Source organism: Poeciliopsis prolifica, unplaced genomic scaffold, assembly GCF_027474105.1.
Source record: "Poeciliopsis prolifica strain line A6 unplaced genomic scaffold, Auburn_PproV2 SCAFFOLD009, whole genome shotgun sequence".
NCBI classification, from domain to species: domain Eukaryota; kingdom Metazoa; phylum Chordata; class Actinopteri; order Cyprinodontiformes; family Poeciliidae; genus Poeciliopsis; species Poeciliopsis prolifica.
The window spans coordinates 12,494,026-12,508,533 of record NW_026562384.1 but is presented as its reverse complement, the minus strand read 5'-3'; the positions used below and the strand labels follow the sequence as shown (position 1 = coordinate 12,508,533).

The following is a 14,508-nucleotide window of genomic DNA, read 5'->3' as shown; positions in this document are numbered from 1 at the left end:
TACAATGGGTCAAACACTAGGAAAGCAAAAGGGGTCGCGGGAAGACAAGGCTAGATGGATTACAGGCGAGGAACTGTATAGGTCCCACGAGCGCTGATAAATACGTATGTGGCTCGGAGACTCGCTGTTGTCAGAGGCGTCTTAGTAAATGCATCAGATGTAATTAGTCTAGAGTATATATGGACAACCTCACTTCCTTTTTATCTGACTCACATTGTCTCCTCTAAAAAAAAGGGCCATTCATTACTCAGGGCGCTATTTGTTTTAGGAGGCAGAAAACGGGGAGCGATGGCTTTGCCATTTCTGATAACTTGCATTGCATCAATGCTCCATAAAGTGGCTTTAAAATTTATGTTTCAGTGCAAAAATCTTCTTTTTTCCAATATCAAAAGTATCTGATTTAATCTGTTCTTTGTGTTGCAATTGTTCAACTTTTGTCTCCCTGATGATGATAGCCAAAAGGATGAAGTCTGAGTCAGACTTTACCTCAAGTAGAGGAGATCAAATATCAGGGTCTTTTTCATGTGTGATGGTAAGATATAGCTAGGGATTGATGGACGCTGCGTTGCTCCTCCTGTGTGTTGTCGTGAAGCCGAGCTCTTGATTTACCAGTTACTCAATCTTTCGATCCGTGCTTATAGTCTTGAGTTGTTAATTATAACCAAAAGAACAAGATCCTGGACACGAAGCTCCGTCAGTCAGGAGAAACTCAGGGTGGAGCTGCTCTTCCTCTGCATAAAAAGGAGCCACTAGAAGTGATTAGGGTGCATCCTTTTGAAAGTCTTTGGGGGCATTTCCCATTCGAAGGGTACCCTGGGGCAGATAAAGAACTCACAGAATGGAAATACATATTGAATAGCAGATCAGCCAAATTCAAAGCATTTAGGCATCTAGACACAGTGAAGACAGCTTGCTGAAGTTCAATTCAAGCATCAGGATGCACAAGAGTGGTTATTTAAGTGAATCTGAACGCGTCATGGTTGTTGGTGCCAGATGGGCTGGTCTGAATATTTCAGAAACTGCTTATCTGGAGGGATTTCCATTCACAAACATGTTGAATACTTAAAGAAAATGTCCAGTGCGTATACAATTGTATCAACAACAACAAAAACCGATTTGCTGATATAAAAGGTCAGAGATTGATTTTATTTTTTTACATAAACAACAAGCTCACTGCACTGTAGTGTGCAAAGACAATTAATGGAATGGAGGATTCACATCAAGGATGTGCAGATAGCAAATCTGTTGGAACTAGGAATTGCTCCCTGTACCTTATGATTATTTCCATGGAGAATTAAGGCAGAGTGTAAGCTGAATTTAGCAGTATAAAGTAATGAATGAATGAATGAATGAATGAATGAATGGATGGATGGATGGATGGATGGATGGATGGATGGATGGATGGATGGATGGATGGATGGATGGATGGATGGATGGATGGATGGATGGATGGATGATGGATGGATGGATGGATGGATGGATGGATGGATGGATGGATGGATGGATGGATGGATGATGGATGGATGGATGGATGGATGGATGGATGGATGGATGGATGGATGGATGGATGGATGGATGGATGGATGGATGGATGGATGGATGGATGGATGGATGGATGGATGGATGGATGGATGGATGGATGGATGGATGGATGGATGGATGGATGGATGGATGGATGGATGGATGGAGTACTTTCAGTATTTCCTCTGAATGAACTTGCTTAACTTCATTTAAAATGTAGCAATGAGTTTATATGATAAAGAGGAAAAATGTACATATCTGAGAAATATGACTATTGGCCTTGCTGTTATTCCTCCCCTCATCAAAACACAGCATGTTTGTTGTTCCAATAGAGCCTTTATTTCTTCTAAATGTCCTTGACCACAGTGACACTGACAGTCTTTACTTGGGATTGTAGTGTACCTTCAGCAGTTAAAAGAAAAAAAGAAAGCAAATGTCATTTAAGTCTGACATAAAAAGAAAGTACACATCCTAAGTGATTGCCATGGTTACAGGCTTTTTCTTTTTTCACAAATGTCAAGGATCATTAGCAAAGAACTTGCAAGCTGTTACTTTTATCATTATTAAATTCCAGTGGCTTGCGGTCATGAGTTGCCTCCCCTGTCATCATGAAAATCACATATTATGATAAAATTATTTATATTGCTGTTTTCATCCTGTGGTTTATACTATAAAGTACCTATTTTTCATTTAGCGTAACCAATTCAGATTATTTTTTCTTCAAAATTGTTGAATTTTCGCATTTTCCCAGTCAAACGCTTGGAAGTGCAACTGATGAGGCAGCAGCCTCACCTGGGACTGATCAACCTCTGGCTAGCTGCACTGGCTGCTATTCTATGGGAGCATGTTCCTCCGGTCCAGTTCAAAAGGCTAAAACAAACACATTTTTAAATCAAATTCTAAGTTATGTGAAAATCATTTGAAGGTTCAGTATCAGTCCAGTACCAGTACCGACCCGCATTCTCAGTGGACAAAGACTCACCTGGTGTAAATTTAATTTCACTATTGGAGTTATGTTTTAGAGAAATTTACTTAATCAAAGAATGTCATAAATATGTGTGTAGGGTTGCACCGATTGCAGTTTTCTGGCCGATCCCTGATTACTGATCTTTAAAAAGCCTGACCTGCTGATTTAGATTTTGGCTGATATGAGGCCCCAAAACCACATTTCGCTTAGGGCCCCTGGAGGCTTGGGCCGGCCCTGCTCCTGTCTGTAAGTCACCAATAAAATGGCTAAAAAACATCTAATGTCTGAACTGATTTTTCATAATCTAGCTTATGTATATAATTTACAGGGTTTTTTGCCACCAACTGTGTGTGTAACGTGTTTTGTGTGCTCAGGAGCGATCAGAAACGGTAGAGAACAGATTGGAGGTGAGGCAGGCACTTCTCTCTTCTCATGGCAGGGGGCGCTAATGTTCCCTTCATTATGACTCCACAACTGCAGAGCAAGAAACAGTAACAGCGAGCTAGAAACACACTAAAGTGCAGCGATATCATTATAGTTTTCTCCTCTTACCACTTGTAATCACTCTTACAAGTGATTATGTCACTTATTCATAATCACAAAATAAACATTAAGCCTAATGTTTATTTTGGTCTGTTTTTACTGGAACAGACCGAATATTCTGCTTCATGTGAGGGAAATATTTCAGTATTTTTTTGTTTGTTTAGTTGTCAGTTCCTACGGTTTAAATCTGATTATGATTAAGTCAGTGCCTCACCAGCTATGAACCTCACCGCACGTCACTGTTAGAGTCCCATGTAAGAAGAACTTTCGAAGTATGTCATACAAAGTCCAAGCCACCAGGAATCAGCCTCTGTTCAGTTTAAAGAATATTTTTGTTCTGAAGGAGTTTTAACGCATCACCAGGACTCCTGCATAAATTAGTGAGATTCCTTTTCAATAAGTCTAAACTAACAAAATTACAATTGCAATATAACAACTATATATTTTTTGATAGGTTAATATATTAAAAGCAAAAGTACTCTGAAAAACACACGTTTTTATTCAGACGTGCATTTAGTCAGAACAACCTACTGGTGTTTTTACTTGTAAATGCATTGTTAGCAATGTATGAAAGGTTCAGGCCTAGTCCACCTTCCTGATAGCTCTTCAAAGACTCTAATGTCCTAGATGCATGCAATTATCCTTTTAATTAGCAATAATGAGTTTGTGCATGCTGAAATAATGAGCTGAATCGTGAGATGTGTGCAGATCTTAATGTGAAGCTCATCAAGATGTAACAAGCTCTGTCACTAAATATCATTAACTGTCATGTTACATCTCTCATACTATTACGCTGAGATGATCCAGTCAGATGCGTCCCACCTACTTTTTGTGTGCACATGTGTGTGTATTGACAAATAAAGTTTAAGCATTGAGGATCTTGTGTTCATGGATTTTATCACAGCAAAAAAATGTAAATGTAACAATGCAGCTCTTAGAAACTAAGACATGCATGGAGTCCAGTGTTGCATCAGTCATAAGTTTATGGCTGATGTCTGATCTCTGAAATCAGCCTAAAGCCTACATTTTCTCAAAATAGTGTTTGTCCCACCTGAAAATGGGGTTATTTATTTATTTTTTGGAGGCGTGACAATGTTGTTTGTCAGAGAGTGGATGCTTTAAAATAGGTGTTTGCCATTTTGTTTAGGAATCTTAAACATTTTAGCAATTAGCGCTGTTAGCAAGGTTAGCTTAACTGAAACAGCACTCTATTTTTGATTGCCTTCAGAAATACAGGTATTTACCATTTCAAAGGTTCTCATTTTCAAATAAAGCATGTTGAGACAGTAGTTGAGAAGCTTGGAAACATAAAACAGAGCAACTTAGCTGTGTTAATTTATCTTCTGATGCCTCACTCTCTGTTATTCTCTCAGTGCCCGAACAAACTTCCGTTTCAATGTGTAAAATAAAATGCTGTTTCCCCTTTAAATAGTAATCTCAGTGGTTCCATAACGTCATTTTAAACACCACTCTGATACTGAAGCCTGGGTTTTGTGTGTTCAGCAATTCAGTGAGATAAAAAAAGTTTGTGCTTCTGAGTTTGAAACCAGTTTATTGGTGGTCAGGATCGATGAAGCTGAAAATCAACCAATTTCAGTCACAGCGCAATTTCCTGACACATTTCCAACAGGGTCGTGTTTTGCATTACAAAACCATTCAGAACATTTATTTTTATAACGTAGACCATATCTTTCTATAAGTATGTTGAAGCAAGAACCTGAACATTTGATTCATTTCACTTTGTTTTCGAATTACAAGTTGTTCTAAGGCAGAATGCACACTCCAAAGTTAATCAAGAATGACAAAGATATGGTTACATTGTGTGGCCCCTCCTTCAAATCAGTAAGGGTTTCAATAGTAATTTAAACAATATTTACACTAAAATATGGCTTTCTTGCATGTTTCACATACTATCTAGGAATGCTTCATCTGTTCCCTTTTCCATTAAATGTTTTTGCCAGTTGCGTTTTGCCACACAGACAAAAGTCATGAGCAAATACCTTTAAGGTGTTAAAGCAGGTTTATTTGAGCTGTGGCAGGTTAAATAATGTATTGATGTTACAGAACAAAATGGCTCTGGGCTACCAAAGGTATTCACTTTGTAAATGATCACAAGATCAAGGAGAAAACATAATGTCATAGGTCACATAATGTCTTCAACGACTTTACAAAGGCATTTTTCATAGATTCCCCACTGGGACAGACCGCTTTGAATCAGATCATGAATTGATTTTTACAGTGAGATTCAGTGAGTCTGAGTAAGACTTTGATTGGATGTTCAGTGAACATCAAACACTGTGGGAACATATTTTAGCCACATCACCAATGCTAAGTAAAGCTGAATCTTCACAAATGGGCAAAGTAGGCCTGAAATCAGTCTCGTTGTCTATGACATACCATTATTTGCTGTTATCCCCACTTGTCTGCCATTCAAATTTTCTTGAAGGGAACACAGGGAAGAATGTTCACAACACAAGGAGATCTGTTGCATCACTGATGTATGATTTCTTCCGTAAGCTCCGTGGGGTACAGTTGTTTTCCCAGAATACAAAAGGCAGCGGCATCACAAAGGGGCTGTGGCGCACCTCTGGCTGACAAAAGCAGCGAGAGCTGTCAGCGACATCACTCAAGTCTTCCTTGTACCCTCCCAAACCCGCTGCAGCCTGTCTGAACTATCCCACCGGAATTGAAAATAGTACCGGCTCATGTCTTTCAGTGAGGCAGCTTAAGAAATATTTTATACAAAACCAGTCTGTTGACATAAAACTGTTATTAGTTCAAGCTGTGCTAAGGCCAAAGAGTGTTTTAAGTTCTATAATGTAGCAGAGTCCTAGATGGACATATACATATTTTAAAGAAAAATAAAAGTTTTTGAGAAGTATTGTAATCTGCCTCAATGATTTACATTGGTTGTTTAATTTTTGAGAAACATTGACATTAATTCTTTACTAACATTTAAATTTTTCTTCTTGCACCTTAGGCAGATCACAAATATTTGGTAACAGAAACATCCACTATGTTCATTTTACCTTAAATATTCATATTACAAATAAATTATATATATATATATATATATATATATATATATATATATATATATATATATATTATATATATATATATATATATTATTATTATTATTATTATTTTTTTTAAATTTTCTAAAGCTAAAACTACAAAATGATGATGCCGATTAAGAACATGCAATGACAAACATTGACTAACAAAACATGTTTCATATGGATCAGAAGCAGTGCTTTGATATCTCATTTCTTGATTGCAACCAAAATAGTCTTTGTAAACCCTAACCTGCAAGACATTTTATTTTATTATAGCTATTTCTTGAGATGGGTTTGAGTGATTAACATGTTCATAAGCATGGAATATTCAGATGCCATCACATATAGCCTTTGTAAGATTTATGTAATGCAGGTGGGAGCCATCAGTGAATTTCTTCAGACTTGGAGGAATTATTTATTATTAATCATAAAATTGTTCCCTATCAATAGAGATTGATGCTTGGTGCAGCATCTGAGGGCTATAGATCACTGTCCCTATTCTGTGCAGACAACAATGTTTTTAGCACTGCCTCATTTGATTTTATAGATCAGATTGATATAATAAAGATTCAAGATGTAAAGAACAGCTAAATTTGTTGTTTCTAAATGTGGGAATTTGATGCTTACATTACCTATAGCACCCTGATAAAAAACAATTAGTGACCCCAAATTGCTACAGCAGCAGCAAAAACAAAAAACAAAAAAAAACATTTGGACAAAGATTGACTGAGGCTGATGGTGGAGACTTGGCTCGGCCCTATTGTGCTAGCTTGGAGAATGAGAAAGCAGCATCCATTTTAGCCTTAATGAAGTTAGTGACCCTCTGAAAGGTGACACATTTACCGCCCAAGGGATTTATACACTCCTGCTCTGTGACTCCAGTTCAATATGGAGAGGACAGATTTGGCTCTACGGGGGCAGTCCAAATATACCCTCACAATTTATACTGTGCGACTCATTTTCAGACGCTGCTCTGATAATTAACGCTGGCACAAAGATATTCAATCCTTTGAAGCACAAGCCTAAAAGAAAGGTATTTTGTACCAATCTACATGAGGCATCAATATCAAGATCAAAATTAAACTATATTTTGTTTTAAAATGTCTTTTTTATTTCATCTAGGCTTTGAAAAAACACAAAGCAATGTAGCATTTTCTTTTTTCTAAAATCAGTGTGAAAACCTTACATTGAGTGCATATGGCCAATGAAATAGTCTTTACTATACTTTGCGCCAGGGTCTAAAGCATCTTAATTATTTATAACATTCTTACTTATGCAAATACACTAAATAATTTCTGCATGACAGCTTGAAGCTGGGGCCTAGAGGAGCAATGTGATGTTTGAATGAAGACCTTTCTTTCCTTTGCATGGCCCAGGAAACATAACACTGCAGGCTCTGGGTTGCTTTGGCGCATACTGTTTTACATTCTAATTATCTGCCATGACAGGCTTTATTGCTAAGTCTCTATGCTGAAGCCTCATCCCAGACTCATTCCACATGTGATGTCAATGTTGGGATAATGAGATAAGATACTCTGAGTCCTTAGCTTTGCACACTGGTCTTGTCATTAGCTCTTCTTTTTTCCTTCCGTCTTTCCATGCAGGAAACATAAATGTTGGTTCAGTGCGTATTGGATTGAGTCTCCAAGTCTCTTTGTCTTTTGTAGATCTTTATATATTTTGTTTACCTTTTTATATTTTCATTTGTTGTATAAATGTTTCTTTTGTGTGCTATCCTAGAGTTTTCAATATTCCTGAAGCAAGGCAATTTCTTCCCTCCTGTATTTGGTCTTTGCGTTTTCTTATTTCACCAGATTTGTTTTGGATTCTGAGAAATCAAAAGGGCATTGACAGTGATTAAAATAAGCAGTGCTTTGTTAAGATGTTCATTAAATATTTAACACACTACAGCCAATCTGAGACACAAACAGCGAGACATATTTTTTCAAACTCTAATTAAGCAACAGGGAATTCATCGCATATTGTAGGTAAACAGAAAGAGTCAAGGGAATACCAATGGAAATTAAATGCTCTGCTGGTGTTTTTCTCATTACAAGATGAAATGAAACATTTATAACTGACTTTCATTTCACTAAAAGGCTGACATTTTGTGGGTCAACTCCAGATAACTTCTACTTTTTTTCTGTTTATTTTATGATTCATGAGTTCACTTTGTGCATTGACTACCTCAAATCGATGAAATCCAAACTCACTCCCTGCACTGAGTGAAAAAGAGTACTAAATATAAACTTTTTACTGCATAAATGTATTTCTGAAGGCACCGTTGATATGAAATTCCCACCAGATATCAGTAATCACCCAAGTAATACACCTTTTATATTCATATTCTATAGGCAGACTATGTTCAAATTGCTCAAATATCTCTGTAGATAAAAAACTGCCTTGCTTCTTATAAGTGCAAAGTGACACAAGCTAGTTTCACTTTGCACAGATGGCCTTCAAACAGATTTCTTATAATCAAGGCTTTGTTCAAGATGGATCTCTGATAATTGAAAAATATCTATCCAATAGCAACTGTCCACATATACATGAATAAGGGTTGATTTATTTTATAGGAACTCAAAGTTCAACAAAACAAGGTCAAGAAAAATACTGATGTTTTCCAGGGAGAAAATCTAATTGCTTGTTTGAGTCTAGATGCAATACTCTATTCTTCTATTTTATTACACTTAGTATAATTCATGGAATAATTTACGTTTATTTCCGTATGTGTAGATTATTTTGAATGCCTTCAGCATCTAATGTGAATTTAATTTAAATCACCTCAGAAATAGATACAATATATACATGTTCAGTGCCTTTAGTGTTTTAAATTGTTTTATTAACTGTCCCCCCGTCTCCTTTCTGTTCTTTTTGCAGCCATTGAAGTAAATTTGAAGAAAGCTCTGGCCGAGGCATCTGAGACCTGCACCCAGGAGTGTCTAATACTGGGCCACTCTGACAGCTGCTGGATGCCCCCAACCCTGGCCCAGTTCCAGAGCCCTGGCAGCAACAGCCCCACCTCTACCCCTACCACCACCACCATCACTGCTGCGCTCTCCTCCTTTGGCTTCCAGGGAGTAAAAGCTAACATAGGTGGCATGGGGGTCATGGATGGCCGCCACACTCTGGGTAGATCTGTGCCCAAAAGAGATGAATTGGACAAAGGGTTCAACCGACCACAGTTCTACAACACCCTGGATAGACACTGCAGCAGTAAGAAGGAAGACCCAGTGAAGGTCATTCCACTGGCAAGCTTCTCCTCGCCTGGGCAGCACACTCCCACTGGTGGCAGCAGCTCCTTCCTACATGAGCACCAGCTGTAATTCTAAGAGACATATCTTCACTGGCCTGACTTAGAGTAAATAAAACTCCATCTACAGATGGCTTGAGACTTAATGGTTGCTATGTCTGCGTACATGTACAAGTATGCAGAATTTCAGTAACTTTGATCAGCCCAAGCTCAGTTTTACCAATGAAGAGACATGAGTATGAATGAAACCATGATAATGATGTTCAGACACAATCAAATGGAATCAGTCCGACAGCATATGCATTTGAAAGAAAATGAAAGTCTCAAATCATCACATGCTTGTATTATAAATAAAAAGTAGTTGCATACCAAAGTAGATTATTACAGGAAAAAAAGAGCTTTCTTTTGCTTTCTGTTAGGTGATATTTGCTTAGTGATAAGAAAAAGGGTCCCACACACTTAAAGCTTCAGAGGCCCAGCTTACAGAGACGGTGTCCAAAAAGACCAATTCCTGGCAAAGATGCAAATGCAGTACTTTGTGTTATGAGTGAGCTAAATCAGGCTAAATGTTAATTATGAGCTCTGGGCTGGTGGTGTTTCTGTTTAAGTTCTAGTGAAGTATTGCTCTTTATACCAAGTGTAACAAGCTCCTTTGGCAGTGAGAGATGTTGCTACCCGAACGTGTTTCAGAAGTCTATTTTGGTCAGGGGACTGCAGAAGGGTTACAAGAGAGAAACATCTACAAAGCATATCTAGGGCAATGGAAGACACATCTTAATCTTTTACATTCTACATTTTCACCATGGACCAGAAAACAAACAACTTTTTCAAAACAACACAAACTGTTTGCTCATGCACAAATGCACACTCACAATGTTTTCCATATGGTGATTGCAGCATCACTGCCAACCCTATTAAATGTTCACTCCCAGCATTACTGCAGTTGCTTGATCTTGAAAGGCAAAAACAGATGTGCTTTGGAAAAGTAGTTTTTTTTTTTTTTCTTTTTTCTCTTTGCTTTTTTTCCCTTTTGTTTGCATTTTCAATTTTTCTGCTCAGAAACCCTTCACAAACACATCTATGGATGCAATTATGGCATTCACAGTCTAATTACTTTGATGTGTGATTTCCACTGTGAACCTTATTGTGGTTAGGGAGCTTAAAGAGATTTGGTTGGTAATCCAGTAATAGATACAAGGGCAAAGAAAAAGGTGATAAACGCTCAAAAACCATAGTGTTATATTCCTCTTTTATTCTTATGGTATTAACAAAAGCATTTCACACATCAATTGTTGCAAGTTGGTGGGTTTCTAAGATCAGCTTTTACATTTTGTTGGAACTAGAAAATAAATCCCAGCCAGCTAGAATTTTAACAGCATTTGAAGTCTACCTGTATTATTTTACTTTGTGTTCCTTCTGCACTTATTATAATAAACCCTGGGATTTCTTTAAGAGGTGCCCCCAGAAGGTCATTTCTCACACGGTTTAAAATGACATCTTTGCCCAAACATGCAAATTTTCTCTGATAATAACTACTTCTGACTAACTTGTAACAGATTGGGTGCAGCATAATGTATTGCCACAACAATAAGTAACTTTGCTGATATCCATTTTTTTTTCTGTACCATCCGAACCAGGTGTCGACATCATCAGATATATGACTCATGCAATTCATTTTCTTGTAGCGTCTTGCAAATTGGGAGCAGGCCTAAATCTATAACATAGCACCATATCCTCGAGGGAAAATGTGAGGCAAATTGTGTTTGTATGCTCTTAGCTATTTTACTCTCTCGAATAATGCCTCTTAACAATATAAAGGAGATTTATTTGATATTCACTGAAATGATCACTTAAGGGGACAGTGTGTCAAGGACAAAGAAAGGGCAGTTCAATTTCACCTCAGTCAATTATGAAAATGAATTGAATTCAAATCAGTCAACTTCGCTATACCCTCCCATACACATCTGTTTGAGAAAATCTCCCCATCTGAGAACCCAATTTCAGCTAATTTACCAATACTTTGACTTTCCTTCTATCTTGTTCTACTTTCTTTTCTTCTCTCATTGTTCTAGCAGACTGAGTGGTATTCCTAATGCATTTTTAATCAAAACGATCGCATATCAAAGGGAGCATACATCATAATGTCAGAGAAAATTGGAGTTTTATCACTGTGCCAAATGTAGATTCAGCTCCACATATCAGACACCTGTAATATTTTATACAAAAGTTGCCTGGAAATATTCATAAATATTTTCAGTTTCTTGACACCTTTGAATTTCCATGGCAGATAAATCTGTTAAAACTCCCCACAAAATTATCAAATAACAATAAGATTTTTTTTGAAGAGAGGCTTTAGAAATTTTATTTTGTTGAATTGTTTATAGATACATTGAAAATGGTCCCTTTTCTTAGTCTCCCCACCCACATAGCAAGACTAAATCAAAGTTACATGTATTTCTATGGCACATTTAAAAACAACAGCACTTAACCAAAGTGCTGTACAGCTAAAATAATACCTTTATTGAGACTATATTGAATTGCCAATCTACTAAGTTTAAAGAGCATCAATAACAATCATTCATGTTCAATAAATATTAACCACCTCTGGGGTGAGGCTGAAGAGAAAATCTTGGATGCGCAGCAACTGTAAGATGCGATCCTCTCAACGTTGATATTGTATCAGAGGAATGTTTTCAACATTTTTTTGGACATAGTCCACACTGAATTAAGGATGCTCCGGAGATTAAAAAAAAGAGGTCCAACACTTTATTAGGAAGGCTTACCTAAAAAAGTGGCCAGTGAGTGTGTGTGTAGTATTGGTATGTAATGATATACCCACTATCGCACTGTTATGAAAATTAGCTTAAACTGTCAATATCCAGTAACCTATCTTAAGTAAACATTACACTTCCTCCCTTCAAGTATAACAAATGAAGTCAAGAATATAAATTAGTTCCATGCAAAGCCCAATTTGTATGTTTCTTTTGTTCTTGAAAACTTGGCTGCATTTGGTTTTATCATGTTGTTCCTTATGTATATTGGGTGATGTATTTTTATTTTTTTTTAAGCAAAGTCATATCATTTGAATGCCTATTATTATTTTACAACATAAGGCAGCTCTGGGGAACTGTTTTTGTTTCTGTGTCAAGATTACTTTGTCTATAGAATTATTGGAAAAGTCCAAATGATTAATGGTCACAAGTTTTCACTTTGCATGATTGTGCTCTCACTGTTTTCATATTTTCTTTTGTCATTTCACTGCAAAGACAAAAAACTGAAAAATATATATACATATAAAAAAATAAAAAAAGCAGTCTTTCCTTTCTCACCATGTACTTTAAGGGTGAGTGTTATAGATCACCATGTCAACTCTGTGTCATAGTTTGCATGAACTGTTTGGACTCTGAAACGACATTTTGACATTTTGTGGACCATGTGCTTCATGCATCCACATCTTTAGAACCGGTATCCGTGTAGATATTAACTCCTCTTCCTGTTCCTCCATTTAATGGAGCAAGACAAATGTTATACAGTGTACACATTCAAATCTTGTGAAGTTACCATACCACATATACCTCTACAGAGTCACAAATATCTATACAGTCACTTGATCTGGATTTGAAATTGTATATAGCAGTACCCCCTAAGAAATGATGGTGGTTACAAACTTGAAAGACTTGAAAGAACTGGAATTTACTTGGTTCACAACAAACAAAAAGGGAAATACATTGGAAGTTATGAGATGACAATCTCTGTTGTAATGTAAATGACTACATATGCATAAAATTCATTAGATTGAATGTGTTTATAGGTGATCTTGTGTATTTGCAGGTGAGCATGTGCCTCCTTGCAAGCGTACGAGCGTCTGTATGAGTGGGTGAACTACCACACACCTTGCTGAACGATTTTGTGTACACAAATGTATCTTGTACAAAAAGAATATAAAACATGATAGAAGACTTAAGTATATGCTTGTAAATTAGTCATCTGTGAGTCAGGTAAAGTTTGCTTTATGAGACGGCTTCAATGCTTGCCAGCAAATCTGTATTAGTCCGTTAAAGCTATACGGTCTGTGTTGTCATGCCTTTGTAAGATATCCACCTTAATTCTATGAAAAAATACCTTGCTATGAATTTTAATTGAGCCATTAAATATTGAGACCTCAAAGAATGCACGGATCCAGTTTTTTCTAAATGTTTCTTATTGTTTGATGTGATTCTTCCGGCAGCTTTTGTTGTTACGGACAAATATTTTTCCGTATTTTTCTCATGACAAGTGAAATATTGTGTAAACTAAGCAGAAAATGGTATGAGGCAGTTTTAGTTCTCGAAAATAAGACAATAATAAAGAGGAAATTATTTGAGTTTTGAATCGCAAGGGGAAGTTAAAAAGTATAAAAGATATCCTTGTGATTCTTGTGGCTCTCCTTCCAATGGGACAATGACGTTAAACATACTGCCTGAGCTAGAGTACACTTGTTTAGAAATGAGGAGATTCATTGTTTCAGGATGAACCAGTCAAACTACAGACATATATTCAAAACTATTATCTTTGTAGAGATAGCAAATTGTACATTTTAACAACCTAATGTGATGTTATTTGCATTCATTTGCCAACATCATACTTCACCTATTCTCTTTGGTTCTAATCTCAATCCTGCATTTTCTAAATTAGGGACAGCTATAGGGCTTCCTAAAAGTTTCTAAAATGTAAGGCGATTTCAAAAAGGCATGGCTTTATAGCCCCGGTATTTTTTCAAAGTCATAGTAAGAAACAAAAGGCTTTTTCAGTTTCATTAACAAATATAACTTTTTTCTCCTTTTACTTGCACAAAGAATTACTGTAATGTCAACTTTGAAATGGATGAACCTCTCTGCAAGAGATGTTACCAAAGATACGTTTCATATTTTCACATAAAAGTTATCTTTATTTTATAATGCCATAACTGTTGAGAAGTGTGCAATACTGAATGTGTGTAGTTATGTCTCAAACAGATGAAGGTTCACAAACTCCTTCCGTCATATTCAATATATAGCTCCATGAGTGAAACGCAATATAGAGATTAATTACAAAAACAGGCTGTTTTCAAAGTTGTTTTTTCTTTTTTCTTGATAGTTGCTTACAGGTAAAGAAAACATGACATTTAGTTTCTTGGAAGGTTAAGA

General features: G+C 36.7%; 1 protein-coding gene across 5 annotated transcripts in view; it reads left to right on the top strand.

The window, feature by feature from the left end:
• The window catches only part of pcdh11 (protocadherin 11), a 203,360-nt gene extending 189,853 nt beyond the window's left edge, over positions 1 to 13,507 (top strand). For all 5 annotated transcript variants that reach the window (XM_055034075.1, XM_055034078.1, XM_055034077.1 and 2 more), the window contains one exon: positions 8,971 to 13,507. In XM_055034075.1, coding sequence (XP_054890050.1) covers positions 8,971 to 9,416 — 446 coding nt within the window. In that variant the 3' untranslated portion in view covers positions 9,417 to 13,507. The remainder of the gene's footprint in view (positions 1 to 8,970) is intronic.
• Positions 13,508 to 14,508: the final 1,001 nt, after the last annotated feature.